This window comes from Ciconia boyciana, chromosome 16, assembly GCF_034638445.1.
Source record: "Ciconia boyciana chromosome 16, ASM3463844v1, whole genome shotgun sequence".
Classification (NCBI taxonomy): Eukaryota; Metazoa; Chordata; class Aves; order Ciconiiformes; family Ciconiidae; genus Ciconia; species Ciconia boyciana.
In genome coordinates this window covers 8,721,843-8,748,828 of record NC_132949.1, presented here as the reverse complement: position 1 = coordinate 8,748,828, position 26,986 = coordinate 8,721,843, and the positions used below count along the sequence as shown (strand labels likewise).

At 62.1% G+C, this 26,986-nt stretch overlaps 3 protein-coding genes across 16 annotated transcripts in view; 2 read left to right on the top strand and 1 right to left on the bottom strand.

Annotated features, from left to right (window-relative positions):
- Positions 1–3,705, top strand: part of PRPSAP1 (phosphoribosyl pyrophosphate synthetase associated protein 1) — a 29,868-nt gene extending 26,163 nt beyond the window's left edge. For 2 of the 3 annotated variants that reach the window (XM_072880847.1, XM_072880849.1), the window contains one exon: positions 148–3,705. In XM_072880847.1, coding sequence (XP_072736948.1) covers positions 148–306 — 159 coding nt within the window. In that variant the 3' untranslated portion in view covers positions 307–3,705. The remainder of the gene's footprint in view (positions 1–147) is intronic. The other variant, XM_072880848.1, reaches the window with a different exon arrangement.
- A 275-nt stretch (positions 3,706–3,980) lies between these two features.
- Positions 3,981–16,955, top strand: QRICH2 (glutamine rich 2). 12 transcript variants are annotated; one of them, XM_072881110.1, is made up of 19 exons: positions 3,981–4,529; positions 5,563–5,667; positions 6,179–6,247; positions 6,464–6,601; positions 7,436–8,693; positions 8,832–8,926; positions 9,067–9,158; positions 9,305–9,419; positions 9,590–9,793; positions 10,066–10,191; positions 10,412–10,486; positions 10,798–10,962; positions 11,120–11,241; positions 12,298–12,363; positions 12,662–12,763; positions 13,352–13,520; positions 13,681–13,768; positions 13,930–14,037; positions 14,403–14,721. In XM_072881110.1, the coding sequence occupies exons 1-19, from the start codon at positions 4,149–4,151 to the stop codon at positions 14,600–14,602; spliced, it is 3,678 nt and encodes a 1,225-aa protein (XP_072737211.1). In that variant the 5' UTR covers positions 3,981–4,148; the 3' UTR covers positions 14,603–14,721. The 12 variants fall into 12 exon arrangements, 11 of the variants coding, with proteins under 11 accessions (XP_072737211.1, XP_072737212.1, XP_072737210.1 ...); XM_072881111.1 differs by having other exon boundaries at positions 13,352–13,505; positions 14,403–14,720; XM_072881109.1 differs by lacking the exon at positions 13,681–13,768 and having other exon boundaries at positions 6,464–6,508; positions 13,352–13,505; positions 14,403–16,955.
- A 207-nt stretch (positions 16,956–17,162) lies between these two features.
- UBALD2 (UBA like domain containing 2) lies at positions 17,163–22,795 on the bottom strand. Its single transcript, XM_072881118.1, has 3 exons — positions 22,557–22,795; positions 21,919–21,981; positions 17,163–18,352 (listed from the first exon to the last, which is right to left on the bottom strand). Exons 1-3 carry the CDS (start codon positions 22,674–22,676, stop codon positions 18,032–18,034), a joined length of 504 nt encoding a protein of 167 aa, XP_072737219.1. The 5' UTR covers positions 22,677–22,795; the 3' UTR covers positions 17,163–18,031.
- Between the last annotated feature and the right edge of the window lie 4,191 nt (positions 22,796–26,986).

Genomic DNA, 26,986 nt, shown 5'->3' with positions numbered 1-26,986 from the left:
TTTTTTCCTAACATACAAGGGTTTCTTCCCCTGAACTGTGAAACAGCAGGTATGCACCACTCGTGGAGTTAATCTAGGGTAGCTGTTCAGTGAGAGTGAGTGTATCAGCAGCACAACTAATGGTCTTTTCTTTCTGGCACTCCCTAGGTGGTAGTAACCAACACAGTTCCTCATGAGGTACAGAAGCTGCAGTGCCCCAAGATAAAGACTGTGGATATCAGTTTGATTCTCTCTGAAGCCATCCGACGAATCCACAATGGCGAGTCCATGGCCTATCTCTTTCGCAACATCACTGTTGATGACTAGACCTGGCGCTGCTCCTGTCCTGGCTTCCACAAGAGAAGGAAATATGCATGAAAAGGCAATACCATAAATTATAGGCATAACACAACTGTTTATTCTAGTAGGAGCGTGAAGGTTTTCAGGGTCTTGAGCCATGAGATCTAATAGAACAAATCAACCTGACCAGCACTTTACAGGTGAATAGAAGAGGCCACTGGCAATGGGGAGGATTACATCTTAATTAAGAGAGATGGAGAAATGAGGTGGTGTTGAATTTTTAAGTTCCTTTCATTTTCTTTTTTTAGTGTGTTATCTCTTGCCCTGTAGGGAGGGAAAGAAAGGCAAAAAAGAAGTAGCTGTCAGCTTATGAGAAGGGAATAGAGACCGCTCATTGCTGCATGTGGGCAGCAAGAGGAGACGGCCTTTGGGTTTCTGTTTCTGACTCGCCTGAGAACACAGAAGGGAGTGCTGCTTTCAGGCAGCTGGGCAGGACTGCTTGCTGCTGGCAGAGCTGATCAGCAGAGCAGCTCCTTGCCAACTGAGTGGCCTCTCATCTCTTGCACAGCATAGCAAGGACTTTCATCAAAACTAAGTTAGCGGAACATCCAGAAAGGGCAGCTTAGGGCAACCCATTCATGGGGCTGCTCGCATCCTTGTGTCAGGGTGCTGGGAACAAACTCACATGTGTCTCTCAGCAGGGCAAGGGGTGCTAGTTAATGGCCTGGCCTTCTCATTTTGCAAGCCTTGGATCATTATTGTTCTTCAGTGGCAAGTCACGTGAGGGTCTAGGTCTGCACTTGAACACTTGTCTGCACTGCATAACCAGGCGCAATTTCGGGAGTTGTCTGGGGCTGATGAGTTGTGGCAGTCTTGTGGGGAAGGGGAGTTGGAACAGTATCTGCCTCTAATGCAGCTGTGCTCTCCAAAACACTAACACTGAACCTGCAATAAAAAGCATAGGATTTTTAATTTTTGATGCTTCCCATGAACCCTGTACCCTCTGAACATCTGCTGTGTCGGTACCGTGGGGCTGTTGCTGTGAACAGGCTCACTTGACAGCTTGCAGCCTTCTTCCATGGGAAAGTAGGACTCACTGCTTGCTCCTTTCTTAGTGACACTAACTCTTGGCTGGAGGGGACACTTGAGAAAGCCACACTAGGTGCTTGTGAAGAGCTTTGTCTCCAGGATGATATAAGAATAAATTCCCAAACTGTCATCTTCCCCCTTGATAAGGTCAACAAACACACTCCAGTAAAACCTATACCACTTTCTAGGCTGCTGATGTGAGAAACAAATCCTGCTTGGAGGCAGTTGCTTCAAAAGAGCACTGCTGATGATGGGCTGTCTCTAGCAGGCAGATGTTTAGTTTTGCTTATCCTTCAACTTCTGCCTACGTCCTTCTCTTCCACTCCAGCGTCTAAAATGTGTACTGTGCCAAGGGGCAGGCAGTGACTTTGTGAGCAGGACAAGCTTTGAACAAGCGTGCCTCAGCATGGGGGAGTTTGTCTTGCAGAATAGTGTCCTGTCTCGTAGCCAGTGAGGGTACACAAAAGCCCAGAGCAGGTGGATCATCTCCAGTATCCAGCACAGATTAAACCTCCAAGCCAAATCCACAAGGGATGTTCAGGGCTAGATGAGGTCTTAAGGCTGTCGATGGTTTTCCTGCATTTTAAAGTACTACAAACAAATCACAGCTGTACTCTGTGACCACAGTGTGGCTCCTTGGCCTGGTGGAGTAACACAGTACTGTGCTCTAAGTATTATTGAATGGATCGACTGAAGTGTGTGAAGTCCTTGCAGATGTCTGCGTGCCCTCTTGTTCTGAGCCAGTACTGGACCACGCTCTTCATATTGGAAGTCAGTGTTAAAAATGTGAGCAGTATTGCTCTTCTCTCCCCTTCAAACTGCTTGTCAGACCTGCTGGAAGCAAGGTCAGGGCTTGTTGAGTGCTGTTGCCCCATTCAGGCTTGCTTTTGCTGGGCTGTATTTGGGTAGAAACCCTGGAACCCTGGCACCAGTGAGCAGAGGGTTGTACTGGTGTCCCCTGGGTCATACTCGGGACCACAGCCTGAGCTATCTTCAGGCTTTCCTTCAAACCTTACCCTGACTAGAAGCCAAAAGGAGTTGGCTAACCTGAAGCCAGGAGATGTTCATGTCTCAAAATCCCTAACTGCTTTAGGAAAGCTGGTATCCTGTATTCAGTGGACCCCCAAGGGTCACGGGGAGATGGTGGGTTGGGGCTGGTGTACGCTAGGACACAGCATCTGCCTGACCAGACGCAGCCTGGACCTAGGTTGCCATCACATCAGCATCAAACCCCAGCATTTTCCCTTCTGCCCCAAAATCCTCCCCTTGCTGTTGCTGTACCACTGTGCTGAGATGGGCCTGTGCTATTTTAGGGGTCTTACAGCTTTTCCTGCCAGTCCTGAGTGCTGTCTAGAAAGCTTGACCAGTCCCTGGGTGTAGCTTTAGAGCTCCTGAGCCGGCAGCTCTGCCAGTTGCTGGAGTTAAGGCTGAGGATCCCTATTAAGAGGGCTAGCTTCTTGCCTCAGTGCCTCTTGTTCCCATCTCTTAATCTCTCTACTCCCTCTTTGAATTCAGTCCTCCCAGCTTGGAAAAGAAAAACACACAGAGGAGCAGATCTATATGCTTTGGTTTTAATGCCTGAAAACAGATATCTCGTATCTTTTAAAAGAGCAAGGCGTCTGTTCTGTTTCCTGCTTGCCCACCCTCATCCTTTCTCGGAAATGATCTTCGAGTGCCTCACCGAAGGAGGGAGATGTCAGTGCTCTGGCTGTGTGATGGTTGGATCTGGAGGTTTATAAGGGAAAAAAAGTTCTTGTTGATTATTTTTGTATTTGTCTGATAGATCACTTGGGTTCAAAGATTTCTGCCAGTGTTTCAATACTTCCTAGGGTTGTCTGGAAGTACGTGTTCATCTGCGTTTCTTTTTCCCTGCTTATACGGCTCTTTGCGTTGGAGCGAGATGCTGGAAATCCGTGTGTGGATGCTGCCAGCAGCAGCCTTCCACCATTCCTGCATCTAAGAGAGAGGGTAAAATCTGTCACGCTTTTGATACCTAAAAAAAAGAGAGATGCTTCCTTGCCAAGACTCGTCTCCTCCTGGATGGTTTCAGACCGGACCAGGCCGTGGACCGGCAGGTACCGTGGCTTAGTCCTTGGCAGGGACAGCTCACCCTGCAGGGGAGCTGCGTCTCCCTGGGCACGGGTTGCATTAAGCTGCTTCAAAATACTGGACGTCACCAGCTGCGTTTCAGGCATTGCAGTGGAAAAGGCACCGGGGACCCTCGGCCCCTCCCGGGCTGCCCGCGGCCCGGCGCGGCGCCTAGCAACGGGAGACGCTACGCTAGCTCCTCCCCCCGTAAACGGGCACGTGGGCAGCGGGCTGGGCCAATGGGCGGCGAGGAGAGGCGGGTGGTGGCCAATGAGGGAAGGGAAGGGGCGGGCGCGGGGCGGGGCCGGTGGAGCGCGGCGTGGGGCCGCTGGGTGCGGGTGCGGGGCCGGAAGGAGCCGGGCTGGGGGTGCGGGATGGGGGGGTTCGGGCCGCGGGGGCTGGACGGGCGAGAGAGTGAGGATGAGGGCCCGAGGGGGCAGAGCTAGAGCGTTGCGGGGGGCCGGGGGGAGGCAGGGTCGGGGAGAGCCGGGGATGGGGCTGGGGGTGGCCAGGGCGGCGGGGAAGGAGACACCCCCATCGGTTTGATCACTTTCTGTGGCGGGGAGGAGGAGGAGGAGGAGGAAGGCTGCCGGCTGCCCATCCCTCCCTCCCACCTACCCGGGTCCCCTCCAGGCAGAAAGGCTCCCGTCCCCCCCAGATCAGGCTCCGTGTTTTCAGGCAGGGCAGCAGCGATGGCCCCGCTCAGCCTGTCCCAGCTGCTGGACGTCGCCATCGGGACGCCCGAGGTCGGGGCCGTCAACTTCACGGCGCTGCACAGCCTGCTGCAGGCCATGCTCAGGCATCTGGGCCTGCAGGAGCTGCCCGCCCAGGAGCAGGGGCACAGCCCGATCCCCCTCCTGCGGGGGGACCAGCCTGCCGAGGCACACTCTGGCCTGGAGAAGAAGGGGGACAGGGCCCAGGGCACGGGGCAGCAGCCCCAGGAGCTGGGGGAGCGGCTGCCCGGGAAGGACCCGCTGGAGGGGACCATGAGCGGCTCCCAGGTCGCCTCTGCGGCCGCCGACGTGGGGCAGATGAAGAAGAAGATCGAAGCGAACGAGAGCAGCATCTCCAAGGTAGAGGCTCTTGCTGGTCTCCTGGGTGCCCCCTCGCGAGACGCCCCCTCGTCCGGGGTCTGTGCTGCCGTTGCACTGCCCTTAGACCAAGGTCTGGTTTAAGCCCAAGCTCACAGCGGCACGTAGGGCTTCACTGCGGGAAAGGGATGGAGTTTTGGGGAGGAAGAGCTGGGGCTGAAACGCTGCTTTGGTTGCTCTTGGTCCTCCCCGCGTTGCCATCAGCAAGTCATAGTGGGTCCGATAGAGCACCCAGTGCCCTCGGCTCTGCCGGCCAGAGGCTCGGCACCCCTGAAGGTCTGGCCCCACCACTGTCTCATCCCCCTCCCTTCCCCACTCCTGACCTACTGCCAGGTACCACGTCTGCTCCTCGGATGGCTGAGAGGCTCCATCAGCACCTCATGGGCTTCATCTCCCACTGCAAATCCAAGGGCTAAACCCAGCACTGGTGGGGACCGGAGTGGGGCCTCATCCTCCACAGCACTGAGCCGCTTGCGGCCGTGCTTTGCCCAAGTGGGAAGAAATAAGCTCAGGTTCAAGGAAAGAGCCACCCTCAGTGCTGCAGGGCCAGATCCTGCCAGGGCTGGGACACTTAGGGAGAAGGCAGCAGGAAGGGTTTCCCTGGGCAGCTGAGCAGGGAGCACTTGCCCTCCTTGGGGCAGGCCCCTGCTTGATCACTCCCCGCTTCGTTAGCGGCGATTGCCGCTGCCCTCCTGGGCCAGGCTGCAGTTGAGGGGTGGCAGCAGCTCTTTGCTCTTTGGGTCGGCTTCAGTGTCTTGCACGGAGCCTGGCGTGGGCAGGCAGGGCTGGATCCGTCCCTGCTGACTCGTGTTGTGCAATGGCCCCCCCCCCGGGGCAGGGGTGGGGGTCTCTGGGGAGCTGCTGCCCCTTCTCGGCTGTTGAAGAGGTGATGAATGGTAAGTGCTGCCCACAGTGCCCTGCGCTGCTCCTCTGCTCTGTGCAGACCACAGCAGGGAAAAGGTCCTGGTTCCCCGAGACCCTCCCCTGGGGCTCACCCCCACCACCCGTCTCCCAGGCCATGGCTCTCTCCCAGGACCTCCTCGAGGAGATCGGAGGGATGAAGGTGGCGCAGTCCCGCATGGGAGAGGACATCCGGACGATCCAGGAGGTTCTTGGCTTGGTGAGCTGCCGCTGGTGCCCCCGGGAGGGAGCTGAGCCCTCGCCCCCCTCCCTGCCCCTCACCGTGTTGCCCTGCTGCCCCTGCCCTGCAGCTCTGGGTGTCACCCAGCACGAAGGGCACTAGGAGGGACGAGTGGGAAGGGTGTCCCAAGGGAGGGGGCGGGGGACCTCAGCCCACCCCACCTGGAGCCCCCCACCCTCTGCCTGCCCCTGCTGCCTGGGGAGGGCAGAAAAGGGCACTGCTGCCTGCAGTCAGGCTGGTGCTAAAGAGGTAACTGCGTGCATCAACCAAAGTGATGCTAAGGCACTTTTTAACTAAACAGCCATTAAAAAAGGAATGTGGGTGCTGGGAAGGAGGGGAGATAAAGATCTACCTGTGCAATACAGCCACAGCCGCCATGCACAGCCCTGCCCAGCATCCCTCTGTCTTGTGCCGAAGTTAATTTGTGGATGCTCCTTTTAAATCGCAATCTTGCGTCCGGACTGCTGTGCCTCTCCTCGCCCTGCTCCAGGGGAACCTCCAGGACGCTGCCGGCCGGCTGCCAGGCCTCCACGACCAGACGACGTTGGACAGCGATGTGGTATGGCCGCAAGCACACCCGGATCCTGCACGGGGACAGGAGGCGGCCGCGTTCCTGGCTCCTCTGGGGGGTCCAGTGCAGCCGGTCCCTCCACGTCAGGGCACGGTCCCCAGCGGTGCTGGGCAACAATGCCGGGGGGGGGGGTCAGCGCTCCTGTGGGTCCCATCCCCCCAGCTACGTGGCCAGGGCTGACCCCTTGATCCCTTCCTTCCCCAGAAAAGGCTGAAGGAAAGGCTGAGCCTCTACCCAGCCCCAGAGGAGGTGAGCAACATGGTGCGCTGGGAGGTGCTGGAGGATTGCCTGGTGGGCAGCAAGGCAGGAGGAGGAGGAGGAGGAGGCCAAGGTCTGTTGGTGGTGAGTGCTGGGTCATCCCGGCTGCGGGAGTGGGACCGCAGCACCCAGCACCTCCAGCCGCTGCACACCCCAGGGCCTCTGCGGAGGTTTGCTCAGCACTTCTCTTCCCTGCGCATCCCACCGGGAGGCAGGACTTGGCATAGGCACACCTAGGCTCCTCGGCTGGCCTAACAGACAGACCTCCTCCATCGTCTGTGCTATTGACGGCCCACAACAGCCCCTCTGTGGGGCAAGCAAGCACCCAAAACCCTCAGGGTGACCACACAGCCCCATGTCCTTGCTCGATGTTGGGCAGGACCACAGTTCCCTGCCCTCCTGGTCAATCTGGGGTGGGTGGGTGGGAGCAGGGAACAGCAGAGAGACGTTTTGGGGCAAACCCCGGCATTTTGCACCGTGAGATGGTTTCCAAATCCTGCCTGGGGCTGCTGTTCCTGAAACGCAGGTGCAGCCCATTGGGCTGGGAAGCGGGTCTGGTCCAGCAGGTCTGGAGTACTGAATCCCATTGCTAGAGGAAAAAATGCCTTGCTGTTGTATCAGGTGGCATCAGTAGGGAGTTTGCTGATCCCGGGCGTCAGCTGCTAAAACGACTCCGCAGGCACGGAGGCGACCAAAGGGCTAAGGGGGCTGGGGAGGGGCCGGGCGGCTGTGGGAGCTCAGGGGGTCTCTGCGGGGTGGGCAGTCTTTGCCTTTGGGCTCTCGTGGAGTACTTGAGTTTGGCTCTGGGAGCCGGCAGGTTTGGGGACAGGGGCTGGGGACAGGGTGGTGGGCCCTGGGTTTGCCCTTGCTGCTTCACTTCTGCCCATAAACCTCTTCCCCTTTGCCTCCTCTTCCCAGGAGGACAGTGGGGGCCAGTCTGCCCCCACTGAGCCCCCCACTTCGGATGTGGACACCCCACTTGGGGCAAGCTCAGTGCTGGGGTTGAAGGGACCAGGGACACAGCCTGCACCCAGGACCAGCAAAGAGACCAGCAAGGGGACTCCAGGGACACAGCCTGGCTCCCTGAGGGCGCAAGCAGGGATGCAGAGAGCACCAGTGAGCCCTGAGAAGTGGGCAGGCGCTCCCTCAGATTGGATGAGGACTTCTGATACCAGCACCACCACCCCGGAGATGCAGCCAGGATCCCCCAGCATCAAGACCACCACCCTGGGGAGACAGCCAGGGCCCCCTGGCACCAAGACCACCACCCCAGGGACACAGCCAGGGCCCCCTGGCACCAAGACCACCACCCTGGGGACACAGCCAGGGTCCCCTGGCACCCAAACCACCACCCTGGGGACACAGCCAGGGTCCCCTGGCACACAGACCGCCATTGCGGGGATGCAGCCAGGGTCCCCCAGCATCAAGACCACCACCCTGGGGACACAGCCAGGGTCCCCTGGCACCCAAACCACCACCCTGGGGACACAGCCAGGGATCCCTGGCACACAGACCGCCATTGCGGGGATGCAGCCAGGGTCCCCCAGCATCCAGACCACCACCCTGGGGACACAGCCAGGGTCCCCCGGCATCCAGACCACCACCCTAGGGATGCAGCCAGGGTCCCCTGGCACCCAGACCACCATCCCAGGGATGCAGCCAGGGACCCCCAACATCCAGACCACCATCCCAGGGATGCAGCCAGCACCTCCAGGGACCCAAGAAGGAGGAGCAGGGCCTCAGCCCAGCCCCCCCTACATGGAGCCCAGCCTTCCTGGTGCTGAGAAAGTCCCTGCTGAAGCCACCCCCGGTGCTCTGGGGACACAAATGGATGCCACAAGCCCCAAGGAGAGAGGCAAAGCTTTGCCTAGCACACAGCTTGCCCAGGCAGGCCACCCGGCAGCGGGGACCCTCTCGCCAACAGCCCAGGGGTTCGAGATCCCCCTCGAAGCTGATCCCAGGGCCACGTCCCCTTCGCAAGAGCTGGTGGTGCCCTGGGGGTCCTCGGGCTCCAGCGGAGCCCCTGGCCGCTATGCAGAGACAGTGGAGGCTCTCCGCGAGATCGGGCAGCTCGGCCACCTCTACGCAGCCCTGAAGGAGCAGGTGGCCCAGCTGGAAACCAGCAAGTCAGACCACGCCGAACTTGAGAAGCTGCGCCTGCTCTTCCTGGAGGGAGGTGGGAGCCCCGGGGGAGCTGGCAGGGGGTGTTTGGCATGAGGACACCCTGGGTCGGAGGCTCATTGCACCCAGAGCCTGGCCCTGAGGGCGAGACCCCCTCACTGACAGTGTGTCTCCTTGGGCCGTGTCCCTCTAGACCAGGAGAGCAACACCAGCATCCTGGCTGACCTCCAGGGCCGGGTGTCCTTCCTGCAGGGCATGGCCAGCGACCTGCAGGACGAGAAGGAGAAGGTGAGCCCGCGGCGGTCCCCGAGGGGGCTGCGGCAATGCCGGGACGGGGGGTTTGGGCAGGGAGGGGGCAGCCGAAGGGTCCCCGTGCTGGGATGACGTGGGGGTCCATGCCCTGACTGCGCCGCTGCCACCGTTCCCAGATCAGGCAGCTGGAGGATGCCCTTGGAAAGCTGGGGGTGGCTGGAGCTGACTGGAAAGCGGATGGCAGTGACCAGATCACCCTGCAACTGGGGTAAAAGGACGGGAGAGGGTTTCCTACCCCACAGGGCTGCACAGGAGCCCAGGGGGCTGGGAGCATCCTGGTTTGTGGGCGAGGGACACCCCTGGAGCAGCCCCACGAAGGCTAAGCCTGCCCATGCCCCCCCTCTCACTGACCAGGTCCACACTGCAGGAGATAAAGCAGGAGCTGAAGGAGCTGGGAGAGCAGCAGGAGATGACCAAGGCCATGCTGGAGCAGTTGGTGACCAAGACGGCTGACCAGCTGCAGGAGCAGGTGAGGTCCGGGGGGAGCACTCCCACCACCCGCTGGCTCGGTGGGGTGGTCCTGGCAGGGGTCCCAGCTGTGTCCCCTGGCTGGATGGGGCCATCGAGCCTCCACAGCACCCAGGCTTGTTGGCAGCATCCATCCCATCTTAGAGCTGATTCCTTCTTCCCTTCCTGCAGCTGGACGAGCTGAGGGCAATGGTGGCAAGTGCAGGGCAGGAGCAGGCAGAGGAGCAGGCAGCGTGCCCCATCTGCAGCACGGACACCAGCACACAGGTGGGGCAGCTCCTCCAGCGGTATGAGAAGCTCCAGGAGCTGGTGGACTCCTTCATGTCACGGCAGGCGGTGGGCAAGGTGGTGAGGCAGCTGCCGGGGAGGAGCCAGGTAGGGAGATGCTGGCATCGGGGGCTTGGGAGGGGGTTGCTGGGACCCCCCCCCCCCCAGCTGATTGTGCTTCGCTGTAACATGGGGGAGCCCCTTGCTGCCCCTCGAATTGGCTTGTACGAGTCTTTAGCATGGAAGGAAATCAAAGCCTTGATGCACATGTCCTGCTAGCACTGACAGCCCACGGCCACCGGCCGAGTAACCCGGGTCTGTCCCTGTGGGGCAGCCAGCCCCCCTCGCACGGCCCTGCCTTGTTGTCTTCCTCCCTGAAGCAGGATGAGGAGCTGCTGAAGCGCATCCAGGCCACCGTCGTGCAGGTGCAAGGGGACTACGAGAAGCTCAGCTCCATCACGGGGAACCTCCTGGATGACCGTCACCAGAAGCAGAAGGATATCGAGGTAGGTGGCTGAAACCCTTGCGGGGTCAGAGCATCCTCCTGGCAGACCCCAGGCTGGGGACTACAAGGGATTTGTCCCCCTGCCAACCTGCTCGCAGCCCTGTGGAGCTTGCACCTTTCCAGGAGGTTTTTGGAGGGGGAGGGGAGCAGGGGGTGCTCGGCTGGCCGGGAGGCAGCTCCGACCCTGCCGCCGTGCCATGGGATGCTTTCTGTGTTGGAAGGCTCTGTTCCAGTCCCTGGAGAAGCTGGAGAAGGAGAAAGCGGACAAGGAGGACCTGGTGCTGGGAATCGATGTGGTATGGCCTCGAGGAGCCCCAGTGCCAGCCAAGGGGGTCCCAAGCAGGGTGACAAATGCCCCTTGTCCCCTGGGGGCTCGGTGGCAGAACTGGCCAAAGGGAGGGAGGATTTCCAGACTGGCTGCAGGTCCCTCGCCAGGTCCCTCCTCTGTCTCACCCGGGTCCCTTTGGCTGGTGGGACCGACCCCACAGGGGTGATGGGGTGAGCGGGGCCATGTAGCCGCTTCTTCCTCTCCTCCCGACACGAGCTGGCCCTGCCCGTTGTACCTCCATCCTTTCTCCATCACTCTCCTGCCTTTCCCCATTGCTAGAAAGCAGACAAAACCTCCCTGGCCGGCAAAGTCAGTCGCACCCAGTTTGACGCAAGCATGGAGCGGCTGAATGAGATGATCCAGGAGATGCTGAGCCGGGTGACGGGCCAGGAGGAGGGCTGGCACCAGGTCCACCGACAACTCAGTGAAGAGATGGGCTCCAAGGTGAGGGGTGGCTCGTCGCCGCTGCGCAAAACTGGCACCTTCGGGGCTTGGCAGCCTAAGGCAGCATCCTTCCGAGGGTCCCCCCTCCTGGCTTTTCCCCAGGGACGGCGATGTCCCATCCTGGGGCGGATGGCTGAGGGTGTGTGCCCGTCCACAGCTGGACCGCCTGGAGCTGGGGCCTTTCCGGCAGCAGCTGGAGGAGCACTGGAGGAGCATCCTGGAGCCGCTGAAGGAGAAGGCACCGCAGACAGGGGCTGATGATGCAGCTGGGATTAAGAAGTGAGTGCGATGGGGACGGTGATGGCTTCGGGGACAGCACTTGCCTTGTTCCCTCTGGCTACCCCGGCTGGTGCCCGCCTGGTACCCTGCCATGGGACCAATTTAGTCAGTGAACAGTGGGGATACTAAGAAGTAGCTGTGCCTTCTCCTCCCACCAGCAGCAGGTTCCCGACATTAGAGGGGGCACGAGGAGGGGGCAACCTGTGGGACGGAGCCCTCCCGAACCAAAACCGGGGTGTGGGTGCAAATGCTTTCTGGGGCGAGGGTGGGGGATGGCAGCTCGTCCCCCCGGGCAGGGGTGCGACACGGTGCTGCGGAGCTGGGTTGTGACCTGCCCTCCTGGCAAGGCGCAGGGGGTAATTAGCGCTGACGAAGTGATGAAACCGGTGTGAGGGCTGGTTTGGATGGCAGGTGTGGGTGCCTACGCCCTTCACCCCACATCCCTGCCCGCCCCGGGCAGCCATGGGCAGCTGCCGGGTTTCGGAGGTGCCGTCGGGGCCAAGGCGAGCATGTCCCTGGGGTAGCTGTGACAAAGCTTGTCCTAAAAACCGTGGGAATCCTGCATCCCCCAGGCCCAGCATTTGCTCCCAGGCTGGGAGCATTCCGCCCCAGCAAGAGGTACAGGGAACCCCCTGGTTTATCCCTGCCAGCCCCAGCACCCCCAGTTCCTGAAGGACGAGGTTGCCCGTGGGAGCAGTTCCTACAGCAGTGGTGGTTTCTGGGCACTTGCTTTTGTGGATTCTCCGGTGCCTAATACAAGGTGGAGCTTTTTCCCAGGTGGGAGTCCACAAACAACCACTTTCCCCCATCTTACTCCCTTTACTTTGTAACCAGCCAGCAGGTTGGGACCTTGCTGGGGTGGTGGTGGGGGATAAACCAGGCTCAAAACCCCGCGGCTCCCCCCGCAAATGCCATAACTCACTACAGCCAAGTGCCCAGCACCTTGCTGCTGCCTGCGAGCTGCTGCCTGCGAGCTGCTGCCTGCGAGCTGCTGCCTGCGTGCAGCCGGGGCTGTGTTCCCCCGGGAGCTCACCCAGCCCTTTTCTCCCCACCCAGGCAGCTGCTGGCCCATTTCCACTGCGTGTCCTGCGACCGGCCCCTCAGCATGCTGGTGCCTGGCCCGTGAGTAGCACCCGGCACCGGTGCATCGGGGGGCCGCGTGGGTGGGATGGGGGGAGATGGGTGCTGGCGGTGCCCCACTGTGCCAGGCACGGGAGTTAGGGTGTCTGCCTGGGGGGTCCAACCCTGCCGAGCCCCCTCTGCAGCTCTGCCCATCAGCGAGGGGATGGGGACCCCTCCCCGTGGGCAGCGGGCAGGGGGATGCCGTGGGGTACAAGCCCGTGGGATTTGGGGGTGCTGCCCCGAGCCAGGGTGGGTCGTTTGTCCCCTGCCACCCGCCTGCAGCTCCCGCTCTCCCCAGGCACATCGTGGCCATCCCGTCCATGCCGCCGCTGGCCCCCCGCCTCGCCGGGCGCACCCATACCATCCTCGAGCTGGAGCAAACACAGCAGCACGGCCACAGGTAGGGGACACGGGGACCCATCCCTGGCCCCTGGGGTGCAGGGTGGCCCTGCCCCGGCGAGGGAGAGCTCTTCCTCGGGTGGGGGCAGAGGGGTCCAGGGGGGCCTGGGCAGGGCAGGGGAGCAGAGGTGTGCCGCGGAGGCTCGACTGTACTTGCCCCAGGTCTGTGGGGTTTTACAGCCCCCCCCCCATCCTGCCCCATCTGGTCCAGGTCTCCATCTCAAGGGCACTGAAGCTGCTTGTGATGAGTTGTATCTGGTCTCAACCTGATCTCAGGCTTGGGGGGATCAGCTGCCTCCTGTGAAATAAGTTGCCAAAATCAAGCACTGCAGCGGGGACAGACCCACTCCTGCTGCCCGGTGTCCCTTGCGTGAGGTGTGGGGACCTGCCACGGCCATAGCCAGCTCACTGGGGCCGTAGGGAAAGAGCAGATTCAGCATGGTTGCACAGGCAGGGGTCTCCTGCAGCAGTCGGAGGGGAGCCGGGAGGGATGTACCCCACTGGGGAACCTCTGGTCCCCCCCGGCCTCGGGTGAAGTGTGGGGTGCTGCAATGCCAGTACCGGAGCAACCCCGTGTCCCATCCCACAGGGAGCGGGCGGCCGAGTGTGGGTACCCCAGCGTGCCGCGGCGCTGCGGGGGCCGGCACACCCTCACCCACCCGCTGCAGCGCTGCCCGCGCCTCCAGCCCCTCCCGCCCAGCGCCACGCGGGTGCTCCAGCCCCCCACCCTGCTCCCCGTCAAGGTAGGGGTGGTGAAGGTAGGGGTACAGCGGAGGCGACCGAGGCTGGGAGGGTGATGCTGAGCATCTGGGGACATCCCGTGCCTCAGTTTCCCCAGGGAGAGCTGGGCATGGGAGGGTTGCTTGGGGATGCTGGATTTGGCCCTGTGTTTCAGACAGCCCGCTCTCTCCTTCCCAGCACGACGAGATGGAGCTGTTGGGCCAGGATGGCCACATCTACAGGGGCCGGCGGGATGGGCAGCTGCCTGTGCTCCTGGGCAAGGAGGGTACAGCCGGGGCAGGCTTGGGGAGGGGGATCCAGCGGGTGGGAAGGGGACAGCGGGTGGGAAGGGTGCCTGTGGGGTGCCAGGTTTTCCCCCACCCATGTCACCCCCGGCTCCCCCACCATGGCTCCCCCACCATGGCTCCCCCTGGTCTCTCCTGCCAGGCTTCCCAAGGGACAAGCCCAAGCTGTCCCCAAGGCAGTGGGACGCCCGGGACACCGGCCGCCTCCTTTTGCGGCCCCAGAGCGCCGGGTCCTCACTCAGCCAGCCCGGTATGGTCCCACGGGGGCAGCGGGGGGGGAGAGGGCACCCTGCTGTCTCCCGGTGGGTGGGAGCGAGTGGGGGTCTGTGCCCCCAGCCAGGCAGGGTGGGATGGGGGTCTGGGGTGGGATGGGGAGGGGCAGAGGCAGGATGGAGGGGGAGGACTGGCAGATGGAGCAACTGGTCCCCATGTTGGAGCCGGAGCGAGGTGGGAGGCATGTGGGGGGGTGGTCCTGGCCAGTGTGGGACAGCAGCCTGTCTGCTTCAGGGTGGGGGCCAGGACCCCATTTCTGGGTGTGTCCTGCTGCCTGCCCCACCCTGGCCTGGCAGAGCTGCCCCATGGGGCAGGGGTCTAACCCCTGCCACTCACTCCCAGGCACTGCCGCCTCGCCAGAGCACAGGCCAGCCTCGTCCCACGGCCGCCTCTCCCGGGAACTGGGGCTCCTCCTGCCCCTCCAGCCCCCGCGGGATGGATCCAGCACCCTGGCAGCCGGGCAGGACTGGAGGTCCCCGGCTGAACCCCCATCACCCCAGCCACCGAGCAGGCGAGCAAGCAGCTCCGGCCAGCAGCAATAAAGGGCGATGGGCAGCCGAGCGCCTGTGTGGCCTGAGCGGGGGGGGCCTGGGTCGGGATTTTCCCATCGTGCACAAGGAGGGGTCGGCAGCATCCCTCATCCTGTGGTCACGCGTGTCCGGAGGAGCCGAAAACAGTCCCGGTCCAACCCTCTCCCAGGGTCTGTGCTGGCCCCATGCTGCTGTGGTCCCCCTGACACCCCCCGGCCTTCATGAGCCCTGTCTGGCCCCGATGGTCCCTGCCAGGGGCGTCTGTGACCCCAAAGGGGGTCTGGGGAGCCGGGTGGTGCAGCAGGAGGATGATGATGCTCAGTTGCTGCTGAAGGTGGTGGGAAACAGGGATCCCAGCAGGAAGGGCAGCAGCAGGACACGGCTTAATGCCAAAAGTGAATCCCACCCCAAGCCCACTGGTTTGCTATCACTTATCCCAAGGGATGAGCATCGCCAACCTGGTTTCCTTATCTCCTAGTGGAGAAGCGCCCCCTCGTCGTCACCCCTTGTCCCCCTTCCAACACTGCCATCGATGGAAAGATGAAGGCACTGACCCCGCTGCTACCCGGCTCAGGGCAGCTGACGCTTCCCACCTCCGGAGGAAAGCACCGTGACCCCTTCTCTGCCCCCAACCTTGCCGGGGGGACACATGTCCCCCCCCTTCCCTTATGCCACCTCCGTGGCTTGGGGCTGCTTTTCCCCAGCCCCCTTCTGCCACCCATCCCCTTGCCGTCCGATGGGAGAAAGCCCCACTGTGTACTGAGACCTAGCACAAGTTGTGTCATGAGTGGTGAGGTACCAGGCAGGGAAAACACAGTCCCTGGAAGCAGCATGGATGGGGACCTGGGAGTGTCCCCAGCAAAGCACTGGGGACAGTCCTGGTTCCCCCACGCACATGTGCAATGACACATTGGGACACACACACACAACACGAAGCCGGTGACACCTCTTGGGTGAGGGAAGGATGAGAAACCCCAAGGGCAACCCCAGGGACAGCCAGGAGGGACCCAGGCACCTGGAGAGAATCTCCCCACCCCCACCCCAGCATGTCCCTGGGGACTGCCCTGTGGAAATCCTGCTCTCCTGGTGGGGAGGTCTCCCCAAGGTGGGGGGGGGGAGGGAGACCCCAAACCTCCCACACACACTGGCAGACCCCATCCCTGCCCACCCCACTGTGGTCCCCAGGCACCTTAGTCCCCAGGAAGCCACCCCCGGGGATGTTTTCCCTGGTGAGTTTGGTTTTTCAGGGGAATAATCGGTGCTAAAAACCCGCTTTGGGGATGCCCAGGTGGATCCAGCAGGCTCTGGGTCCCCCCAGTGCCACCTCCAGTGAGATAACTGGGAGCACTCAGAGCAAACCAGTGGGCACCAGGGCAGAGCCGGCGATGGCCCGTCCTGCACCCCATGGGTGGGGTAAGGTGCTGATGGGCTAAAAACCACCCCCCTCGGACTAATTTGCTGATGGGCTAAAAACCACCCCCCTCGGACTAATTGCATTTGCAGGATATGGCCCAGCTGGGGCTGGCCCCTTGGGTGCTCATCCCACCCCCAGGCCCGTTTGCTGCTGCTGGGACCCATCTGTGCCCTGTAAACACACCCACACCCCCACCCCCCCACACACCACCCCCTGCCCCTATAAACATGAGCACCCAGCTCACATCCCTCCCGGGGTGCTGTCTGTGCCACTGGAGCAGGTGAGTAGCCCCAGCTGGGGGCTTTTTTTTTCCTTTTTTTTCCTTGGGGGCTGTGCTGGGGGTCTCCTTGTCCCTAGGGTCTGCCTGTCTGCTGGGGGATGCTTTGCTGCTGTGCCTTGAGCCCCATGGCCCTTGCTGGCACCTCTGGAGTTCCCATTTTGTTCCCATTTTGGGGGGGTTAACCCAGTTTCTTGTTGTGTGAGCGGCGTGGCGATAGGAGCTGTGTTTTTATTCAATTTTCATTTAGTTTGGGTATTTAAGCACTAGACCAGGAGCGGCATGGGACTGATGTGTGAAGTCATTAACAAGGGTGGTGGCACAGTGAGCGGCTGGGGAGGTCAGGGACACCCCACCTGTGTCCTCAGGCTGGTACCCCATCTGCAGTGGGGGACACTCAGGAGGCGTCACCCCCAGCACAGGGTTTGCCTAAAAGCCTGGCAGCCCTCGAGTGCTGCAGGTGGGACTGGGTGTCCCGACAGTGCTGAGGCTGGGGGGGGCTCATCACACAGGTGGGCGATGGGACGGGGGGGGGACAGGCTGCTGACAGGGTTTGCAAGCCGCAGTATTTTGCGAGAGTGCAGGGTGGCGTTTTGGCTGCACCCCAGTACACGGGGGTCCTTGCTGTACTGGCACCGCACCCCCACAGCTCCGGGGTCCCCCCTTCCCTCTGCCCCCATCTTTGGGGATGGCCGCGGTGGCTTCTGCAGACAGCGCGCAGGCAGCGCGTGGGGCTCGATGCAGCTTCCCGGGGCTGCCGGCAGCTCCTGGGGGGAACCCATCCCCACCGGTGATGCTGCAGCATGGGGGGCTCGCCCCCATTCTCGGTGCCCTGCCAAGGACATCCTCGCAGCAAAGAGAAAAGGCAGGGACAGCTGGTGTTAAAAAAGTGATTTTTTTTTTTTTTTTTTTAAATTTTTAAATTAATAAAAAACCTTCAACCTGTTTTTTTCTTGTTTTTTTTTCTCTTTTTGTTTTTTTTTTGTTTGTTTGTTTGTTTTTTTTAAGCAAGATTGATTTGAAAACTAAAAAACCCCCCAGCTCCTCCCTCCCCAGGAAAGGGCCATGAACAGGGACGGGGGGGGCATCACCTTGATAAATCACAGCCCCCAGCTCTGCTTCCCCTGGCCCTGGGGGGTGCCAAGGGAGGGAGGATAGGGCGAGGGGGGGCCCGGGGGGGTCTGTGCAAGAAGCTGGGCTGAATTTCGGAAGCCAGTGGAGAGGCGCGCTTTGCTCTGGGTGCTGCAACAAGCGTCCTGGAAATCCAGAGCCAGGGAGGCCCAGCGGCTCCGTGCCCCCATGGCCGTGATGCGGGGTGCCCCCACGGCCATGATCCGGGGTGCTGACAGCCGCCTCCATCTATTTATTTGTCGTTATTCCCCCCGCTTCCCTGCTGCAGGGATGCTGGGGGGGGGGGGGGGGGTGGGGTAGGGTGTAGGGACCTCCCCCCCAGCAGCTGTCTCCATGCTGCTGCTCCTTCTCTCTGGATTTATATACATTAGATATATTTATATATTATAGTTATATATTTAAAAAAAAAATGGGGGGAGAAAAGACCAGCTAGCAACTCTTGCAGAGGCTCTCGTGGGCTGGTGCCCTCCCCGGCAGCGTGTTTCCCTCCCCCCCACCCCCCCCAAAATAATAATAAAGCCTACAAAATTATTCCAGTGCGTTTCCTGGGGAGCCCTGGCTCCCAACGCCCTGGCCCAGACCCCCCCTCCCCGATTCCCCCTCCTCCGCCAACCCAGTCTTATCTCTGGCCGTCCATGGTGGCCACGGCTTTCTGTGGGGGGGCGGCGGGTGGGGGTGCGGGGGGCCAGGCGGGCTGCGGGTGGTGCAGGTGGTGGTGGAGGCCGTGGGCGGTGGGTGAGGAGGGGGGCAGCCAGGCGGGCTGGTGGCTGGGGGGCGAGGAGGCCCAGAAGGGGCTGAAGCTCCCCGGGGGGGAGCAGGCCATGGAGGTGATGGGGCTGTTGCTGCTCTGCAGGCTCTCGGAGGTCCGCAGCTTGGAGAACATGGCCAGAGCGTCCGGGAAGTTGGGTGGGGTGGCTGGCGTGTTGCTGGGGGTGCACATCTGCGGGGGGGAGAGAAAAGGGTGGGTGTCAGATCGGTCATGGATGCTTTTGGGGTCCCAACCTGCCTGCAAGAGCTGGACCCATCACCAGGGATCCTGACTACATCCCACACCTGGGACCCCCGGCCCCAGGGGATGCTCAGAGCCCAGGTCTGGCTGGCATTGGGCTCCCCAGAACCGCTGTGCAGCTCCCAAGGGTCTGGGTGGCTCCCCCAAAGGTGTAGGGGCTGCATGGGGAGGGTCTCCAGCCCAGCCAGGGCCAGCCTGGGCTGGGAAGGACACTTTGAACCATCCAGGGTGCTCAAAGTGCTGGGCGGGCAGCAGGTTTGGGGAGGGGGACGCTGCTGATGCCAGCTGCCCCATGAGATGGGGCTGCTCCAACGGGGTCCAGCACGATGGGTGGGGAGGGTGCTGGGGTCCCACCTGGCCCTGCAGGACCCCCCCTCCCCCTCGCACCCCATTCGGGCACACAGAGGGAAAGGCAGGCAGGGCCCCCCGGGACCGAGGCGGCAGCCGGGCCCTGCCGCGGTTCCTGGTACGGCCCCTGCCTTCTGCGTACCCGGCTAAATTTAGCACCCGCCCCCGCTCCTGCCCGGTGACGGATCCGGCCCTTTTCACCGCCAATCTCGCCAGCAGAGGAAAATCCGGTGGGGGGACCCGGCCCCGCGCTGGGGGGGGCCCCAATTCAGCAACGCTCACTTGCTACGCTCTGAGTGTGGGGAGGTGCTAAAGCCCCCCAAGGGGCTGTGCAGGGAGGCTTCACCCCAGCGGTGCAAAATAGGGTGGGCGCCTGCCCTAACGCCCCTGCCCCCTTTTTCATCTCCCGCGGGGGGTCCCTGGCAGGGAGCAGCGTCACACCACGAGGTGCTCCGAACACATGTGGGGGGGGGTTAGAAATAGCAGCACTTTGTCCAGCCCGGTCCCCAGGGAGGAACGGTCTTGGGGGGCATTTCCCCCTGGCTGGACCCGTCAAGCAAAACTCAGCGAGGCTGCGTGGGGTGCATGCACGGGGCAGGGGTACGCGTATGGGGTGCATGCACAGGGCAGGGGGGATGCACTGGGAGGGGATGCATGGACATGGAGGTGGAGCGTGCATGGGGGGGGGGCTTCACCCCTCTTGGCTAAATCCACCCCGAATCCCTTTGTCCTCGTGGCTCCCGTCAGAGCCCAAGGCACAGCTGAGCAGTGCATCTCGCTGCTGCGCTGCTCGTGGGGATGTTGAGTGGTGCCAAGGGGCTGGGGCAGCGTCTGCTGCCTCCAGCTTTTGCTGCCGTTAGCAATGGGGAACTGGGGAGATGTTTCTGATGGGGAATAGCTGCTGCATCTCCCCCTTCGCAGGGCTTAGCCCGGGATTTGCCCCTGGCTGGTGCTCGGCAGCCCCAGCTGTTCCCCAGCACACGCAAACGCCCAGCTCTCTCTTGCAGGTTCCTCCCCATCCCTGTCCCAGCCATCCTTGGTCATCACCGGGATCAGAGGAGCAGCCGGGTGTGCTGCAGGTGCTCCCTGCTCCCCCCTGCTGCGGCCAAACCCCGGCCAGGGGGGTCCCAGCTGGACCCCTTTGAAGCCAGGGCACTCCCCCAGCCCGGGGGAAGCAGCAGCTGGCAGACCCATGTCAGCAGTGGGATGGGTGAGGTCCCATTGGTGTGCAGGGCCAGGGCACCCAAAAAATGTGATTACGGCCAGGCTAGCACTGAAGAGGTTCGTGGCGAGCCCGGGATCTTCCCTTGCTGCACACAGGCTTTGGGAGAACTCATTTCAGAGCTCACCTCAAAGTGGTGGTAAGCCAGCTTTTTTTTTTTTTAATAACCTATAAATTTGGCGGTATCTGAGAAGGTACTTGTTAAAAAAAAAAAAAAAAAATCAACCAAACAACAAAAAACACCCCAACAAAAACTTCAAGTGATTGTGTTCTGGGGGAAAAAAACAAAAAACAAAAAAAACACCAAACCCAAAAAAACACAACACAGCCGTACACACACACACACAAGCCAACCACCAGCCCTGGACTGAGGTCAGATGCGATGCTGGAGGGGGGACACAGCTCTGAGCTTCTGGGGTGGCGTTTGGCAGATTAATTTAAAACATTAACTTAAAAAACAAAAAAAAAAGAATTGTCATGTAATTATTGCCTTCCTCCTCCAACACATTTTGTTAAGGAGCCGCTTGGCTGTCAGAGGGTCGGTCCCACCGTGAGCTGCCGCACCGACACACCAAACAGCTCCAGCCAGTCCCTTCCCCGCAGCCCGGACCCGCGGGGGTTTTGCCGGGTGTGGGGAGCCTCCCCTCTGTGGGGGTGAAGGCGACGTGCCACCCCACGCCGTAACGCTGCTGCACTCACAGCTTTGTTCTCCGCTGCTTGAAAAAGAATAGAAACCGCGACCACGAAGCCCCTCGTCTCACCCCCTGCCCCGAGCCGTGCGGGGTATTTTAAGCTGCAGAAATCAGGATGGTGGTGGTGGTGGGGACAGCAGCAAAAAAATGCCAAAAATGCGAGGCGGGAGGATTTGGGGAGAGGGTGAAAGGTATTTTGTCACCACGTGGAGCACACGGTGTTAGGAAAACACTGCGGGGAGAGGCAGAGCCATCCAGCTCCGGCCCCTCCGTGCCGGCCTGCGTGGGGGCGATGGGGCGGCCATCGTGCTCGGGGTGGGACGTGGGTCCTGCTCGACCCTGGGGAGCGGGATGGCTTTCACCAGAGCGGCTTTGCATCCCGCTTCCGACAGCCGCCCCACAGGAATCGCCCCGACCAGGCTTTTGGTGTGAAAACACGGCGAGGCCTGGATCTGGCCAGCAGCTCCCGCCTGCTCTCCCGTCCCCTCTCCCACCGGGAAAGAGGGTTTTCCACAGATGACCCTCCGCAAGCTCCCCGAGGCGGCGAGAAAATGCGCAGGGGGAGGAGGAATTAAAATAAAAGGGGTTTAAGTGGGAGCCGGCCGGCAAAATGACTTTCTCTGAGAGCGAGCGCTTGCTGCCGGCGATGCCGGGCCGGCTGGTGATTTCCTGACAGCATGAGAAAGGGGGGGGGGGGGGAAATAAAATATCGGCTTAGCCCAGATCCGCTCCTTCCCCCGCGCGCGGCACCGTTTAGTTCCCTCAACAGGAAAAAAAAGGGAGATGAAAAAAACCCCAAAACACAACAAAAGCCGCCCGGAGGGGAACAACTTCCTCCCCTCGGCCAAGGGGACGTGCCCTCGGCCAAGGTCAAGCGGCGTTTGGGGAAGGGGGGCCGGCAGTGCCCCCCCGGCCCGGGGAGCCCAACTTCCAGCGCGATGCTCGCAGAGACAAACTATTTCCTGGCAGACATTTTAGCTCATGTTTACATTCGCCGGCTGCGTGTTCCTCCGGGCGCAGAGCAATATGGCTGGCAGGGGAGCTGACAGCTCCGCGTCCCGGGGGGGCTGCGGACCCCTCCGAGGGGAGGTCTGGGGGGGTCCCGAGCTGGGTGGTGTTTGCAGGTGGCGGGGTCTGGGGGCGGTTTGTAGCCGGTGGGGTGGGTTTCAAGGTGGTTTTGGGGATGGGGGGTTGGGGAGGGGAGGGAGGGGTGTGGGGGTGCGGGTCCCACTTACCATCTGGGGGGGGTGGTGGCTGCTGGGAATGTTGGTCTCCTGGAAGAAGGCGCTCAGGGCCGTCTGTGGGGGACAAGCCGTCAGCCCCAACCCACCCGAGACAAAGGGGGAAGGAAAACACGGCCCCCTCCGCCCGCCCCGCAGCCCCCCACTCACCCCCACCCCCGTGGGACCGCCCCGGGGGGCACCCATGGGCGCTCCCCCCCCAACCCCCAGGCGTAAAGCAGAGGGAGCCTGGAGCTGCCCTTCACCCGACCCGCTCGGGATCGTGTCCCCCCCTCACGTACGGGCTCCCCACGCGGTGGGGCACAGCCCACCCCCCCTTGTTTACACGGGCTCCCACCCACGGCCCCCCCGCCCCCAGCTCGGGGGGGGCCGCCCCCCCGGCGCCGGGCCGCAGCTCGGGTTACGGCCCGGTTATAAATAGAGCCGGGGAGCTCGGAGCCGGTTCCCCCCTCTCCGCGTGGGTGCTGGGGGGGCCCAGCGGCCCGGCCACGCGTGTCGGTGGGCCGCGGCTGGGCCGGCCGGCCGGGCCCCCCCCCCTTCCGCCCCCTGGCGCTGCGGGTAGCGGGGTGGCGGGGGCTCCCGGTTCGGGCTGTCCCGGTTGGGGGGGGGGTGGGCCAGAGCCCGGCCCGTACCTCGAACTGCCAGTGGGCCGCCTGCAGCAGCTGCTTGGCCTGGTCGGCGGCGCAACCGGCCGCCAGCACGAACTGGTTGATCATCACCTGGTGCCGCAGCTCCTCCATGTTCACCGACATGGCGGGGCGGCCCCGCCGAGCGCCGCCCTGGCTGCCCGGAGCGCGCCCGCCGCCCCGCGCCGCGCCGACACCGGGGGGCGGCGGAGGGGAGGGGGGGCCGGGGGGGGGGGGAACGCGGGGAGGCCCCGCCCCCGCGCCCCGATTGGCCGCCGCCGCGCCGCCCGCCCCGACGGGCGTTCGGTTCGAATCTTCCAGCTGCCCCGGCGCCTTGCCCCGCCCCGCCGCCTTTCCATTGGTCAACGCTTGTGTTTTGGCTGCAGACGGTGCCGTTATTGGTGGTTGAACCCCGGGGAGGGCGGGGCGGCCGGCGGAAGGCGCGGCCCGATCGCTGATTGGGTGCGTTGCGAGTTTTTTTCGGAAGGCGTTGGTGACGTCACGTTCATTGAGGAGGTTCATTGAGAGGCGCGGGAGGGGAGGGGGGCTCCGCCACCCTGCGGGCACCCCGGGGCTGGGGGGGCCGCTCCGGGAGGGGTCCCCCCCCTCAACCTCCCCCCTTAGCCCCCCCCCCCCAGCTGCCCCCACCTTCCTGGGAACCTGCTGCCCCCGGGGCAGGGGCCCAGCCTGAGGCCGCCGGGCAGGAGCGGGGACCCGGCCTGAGTTCACCCACATGCCCCTCCCGTAGGAAGGCCTGGGCAGGAGGGGCCCAGCGGCTCGGGCAGAGCTCCCAGGTTAGGGGTTTTGGATTTTTTTTTTTTTTTTTTGTAATATAATGTTTAAAACCCCGGTGACTGTGAGCTTCAGCCGCAGCCTGCAAGGGTGAGCGAGCTCCCCCCCGACGTGCCTACCTGCCCCCGCCGGGTTTGGGGACCGAGCGGGACCCGTGCGATGCACGCCTGGAAGCGTTTAATTAAAAAAGGAAAAACGGCATTTAAAATCCAAACGAATAAAGTGGGGACTTTGCAAACGGATGGCGTGAAAATAGATCGAGCTGAAAGAGCCGTTGGAGGTTTGATGTGGCGGTGGTGACGAGGCGGCCAAGGGAGAGGGACTGAAGAGGCAGAGGGATGGAGAGTTTGGAAGTAGCGTCCGCGGCCGGTTACCCCCGTGGCGGCCGGTTACCCCCGTGGCAGCCGGTGTGCGAGGGCCCACATGGGACTTCTGCAAAGTCCTGAAGGTCCTGTGGAGGTGGGGTCCAGCAGGCAGCAGCACACGGTGCTCCCCCAGCCCAGCCAGCTCAGCCGCCTGGTGCAATGGAGAAGTGGTGCCGGTGCGTGGCTTCCTTGGGCCGGGTGTCACCCTGGGGTGTTCAGGGGGGATCCCACACACCGGGGTGCAGCAATGGGTACGGAGGGTCCTGCTTGCCCCAGCTGAGATTTTGGCAGCTTCATCCTCCTGGGGCAAAACCAGCCCTAAGGCAATGGAGGTGTGAGAGGAACAATTCCAGGAGAAGCCGGGACCCCGAACCCGCCTGCCTCCTGGGTACAGCCCCTTCACACGGAGCCCCGGAGAGCGCTTGGGACCTCTCACTTGCCAGAGACACCCGCTTCTGTGCACAGTGTGGCTTCCAGCTGAGTTAGCAAAGCTGCGAGCAACTGGCCTCAGGTAGTGCCTGCCTGTAAAACCCGTGGAAACGCTGCTTATGAACCCTCGCTCACAAACCAGCGGGGCTCATGCAGACAACAGGCGTCCGAGGCCGTGATAAAACACAACATTTGTGACATTTGGAAGAGCAGGCAGGACCTTCAGTCCTTTGAAATGAAACTCTGTGCCTAGCCTGGCTGCAGAGCCACAAGACTGTTGCAAACACCTCCGCTTTTCCCACTGCAGCAACTAGCTGGTGGAAAAGCCCCTTTTTGGGGCAGGTTTTGCAGTGAGGGCAGGATTCCCCGTCGACCCTCCCTGGCCTGATCCTGCCCGAGATGCTCTTCCATCCTCCCCGGCAAGTGTGCTGCCCTGGCACCCACGGGGACCCACGGGGTGTGGGGAGGTGTGGGGTCACCCCTCCGGGCAGGGTGTGGGCTCCCAGCACCTCACTCCACCTTCCCAGCCAGGAGCTGCTCCGGGAACCAGCCTGGGGGGATAGCAATGCGGCAGCCCTTGTTAGGGCTCAGCACCTGCTAACGAAGGGCCCGTCCCCTTCCCAGCCATTGCCACCCTGCAGGGCCAAGCAGCCGCTCTGTAGGGCTGGGTGGGGAGAGCTGGGGCACCATTTGGGGAGGGATGAGGGAAAAAGGACGTGGGAGGGCTGGGGAAAGAGACAGCCCAGGGATGGGTTGTTGGCTCTGCGGCATGTGCCAGTGACTGCTGGAGGAACTGGGAGTGGACTGGGAATACTGGGTATATGGACAAACATTTGCTGCCATGGGAGAGCCGCTCACTCTCCTGTTTAACCTTCAAGCAAAGCGCTGCGCCCTCCTGTGCCTCAGTTTCCCTGTTGGCACAAGGAGACAGGAACAGGATCCCCTTTCCCTGCCAAACGCACGCGCCAAATCCCATGGCCAGGCAGCACAAGCGCTTCAGGCTTCCATCTTGCCCAGCAGCAGGTGCGTTTTGGGACTAAACATTGCTTTTTCTCTGTGCATTGGATTCCCCCTCCCCGTGGCCCTGCTGGGTCAGCCCTGCTGGGGTTTGTCCTGGCTGGGGTCTGGCACACGTAATGCCTCCCCATGCGGCCAGGGAGGCTTGGGAGGGAACCTGCCCTCGAAGCCGTATCATCACCCAGCTCCTGCCTGTGCTCCCGCGCTCCACTGCGGCACTGTCCTACAAAATCCTCTGCTGCAGTAATCGCTGAAAAAAAAAAAACGCACAAGCCGTGCATGCACGCAGCAGCTCTGCGTGTAATGACTGCTGGGTTATGGATCTGCATGGGGATAACTTTGAATTATTATCTGCACTAAAACCCTGCAGTCTGTTGTGTGCCGGTAATGAAATGTGCTGGCTCCCTCTCCCAGGCTCGTGTTTCTCACTGCCACCGCTGGCTGGAGCAAGGCAGGGGAGCAGGGCCGCACTGGCAGCTCAGCAATGCTGGGCTGTGCTAGATTTTTAAATGATCCATCTGCAGAACAGGTTCCCCAAAATGTGTGTTGGGGTGAGCAGGAATCAGCCCCTGGGATCTCAGGGCTCCTGGCTGGGCTCCAGCACCGAGAGCCGGAGCAGGCTTCTGGCATTGATGTTGCCCTCGGCTCCTTTTCGGCCAGTGCTCCCATTGGCACCCAGCCCGGGTGTGACATCCAGCGGTGTGGATGTGGTGTCATTGCTGGGGCCGTGGGTCCCGGTGTGACGACGACAGGCTGATGTACGGGTTACAAAGCTGCCCCTGGGCTTACCATGGCGGTGGCTGCTCTTTGGTTTGGCTTTTCTTAGCCACCCTTGGGGCTGTGCTGGTAGAAAGCAAACGGGGAGGGAGATGCGCGTGTCCCTCTGCAGGGAGGGCACAAAGCAGGGAGCCCCGGGGACGGCCTTTGCTCGTCACTGCTGAGTAGCCGAGGACATCAGGGCAGCTGATCCACCTCTCTGCACATCTCCCGTTTGATATTTATAGCACTCGTGTTATCAACTCAAATCAAAATCATGTGATGCTCCACTAACTTGCACTGCAGGACTAATTAATCACCAGGGTTTTTAAGCGAGCGGTCGAAGGGTCCATCCTTCACCTTCATGTCCAAGGGGAAAATGTGAAGGTACCCAGTGGTTCCCCGTAGCTTAACACTGGGGGAATCTGGGGGTGTGTTGGGGTGCACCGGAGTGGACCGGCAGCTCCCTGCCTCCAGAGGCTGCGCCTGGCAAATGCAGCCCCTCCTGGTGCGGAGCAGAGCTGGGAAGGCAGGATGGAGAAGATGGAGACGTGCACTGGGGGGGCTTTTAAGCTGACCCCCCTCAGCGCTGTGCAGCCCTGGGTTCCTGCTGGAGGGGCTCAGCCCCTGTGCCAAGGGCTGCTCCGTCTCCTTCCCCCTGCGCCAGGCGACCTGTTGGGAAAAGCGGGGGCTTGGCCTTCTCCCAGGGGACACCCCGGCGGCTGGGGGGTACGGGGACAGAAGGGCCGTGCTCTGAGCCAGCCCGGGGGGCCCAGGCTGTCCCTGGGCTGGGGGTCCCTGGATGGGGTTGCTGCTCAGTGTCACCCAGCTGGTGGGGCCGGGGGCAAGGGTGGGCGGAGAGTGACACAGGTGGGGACAGTGGGGGGCGTGTGGGTGGTACTGGGGTGGGCAGGGGTGACTGGGGTGTGTGACTGGGGGGAGGGGCAGATGAATGGTACGGGGAGCAGGTGACGGCAAGGGGGACCAGTGAGCGGTACTGGAGGCAAGTGGGCGACACCGGGGGTGGCAAGGTGGGTGGCACAGGGGGCACGTGTGTGCCGGCGGGGCGAGGGGGGC

What these genes read in the sequence shown, in the direction of transcription:
- QRICH2 (XM_072881105.1), top strand. Translation starts at nt 4,149, where the DNA reads ATGGCCCCGCTCAGCCTGTCCCAGCTGCTGGACGTCGCCATCGGGACG. An exon ending in ACGAGAGCAGCATCTCCAAG is followed by an intron (nt 4,530 to 5,562) that starts GTAGAGGCTCTT and finishes CCCGTCTCCCAG; the next exon opens with GCCATGGCTCTCTCCCAGGA. An exon ending in GTGAAGAGATGGGCTCCAAG is followed by an intron (nt 10,963 to 11,119) that starts GTGAGGGGTGGC and finishes GCCCGTCCACAG; the next exon opens with CTGGACCGCCTGGAGCTGGG.
- UBALD2 (XM_072881118.1), bottom strand. Translation starts at nt 22,676, where the DNA reads ATGTCGGTGAACATGGAGGAGCTGCGGCACCAGGTGATGATCAACCAG. An exon ending in CGGCCCACTGGCAGTTCGAG is followed by an intron (nt 21,982 to 22,556) that starts GTACGGGCCGGG and finishes TGTCCCCCACAG; the next exon opens with ACGGCCCTGAGCGCCTTCTT. An exon ending in GCCACCACCCCCCCCAGATG is followed by an intron (nt 18,353 to 21,918) that starts GTAAGTGGGACC and finishes TCCCCCCCGCAG; the next exon opens with ATGTGCACCCCCAGCAACAC.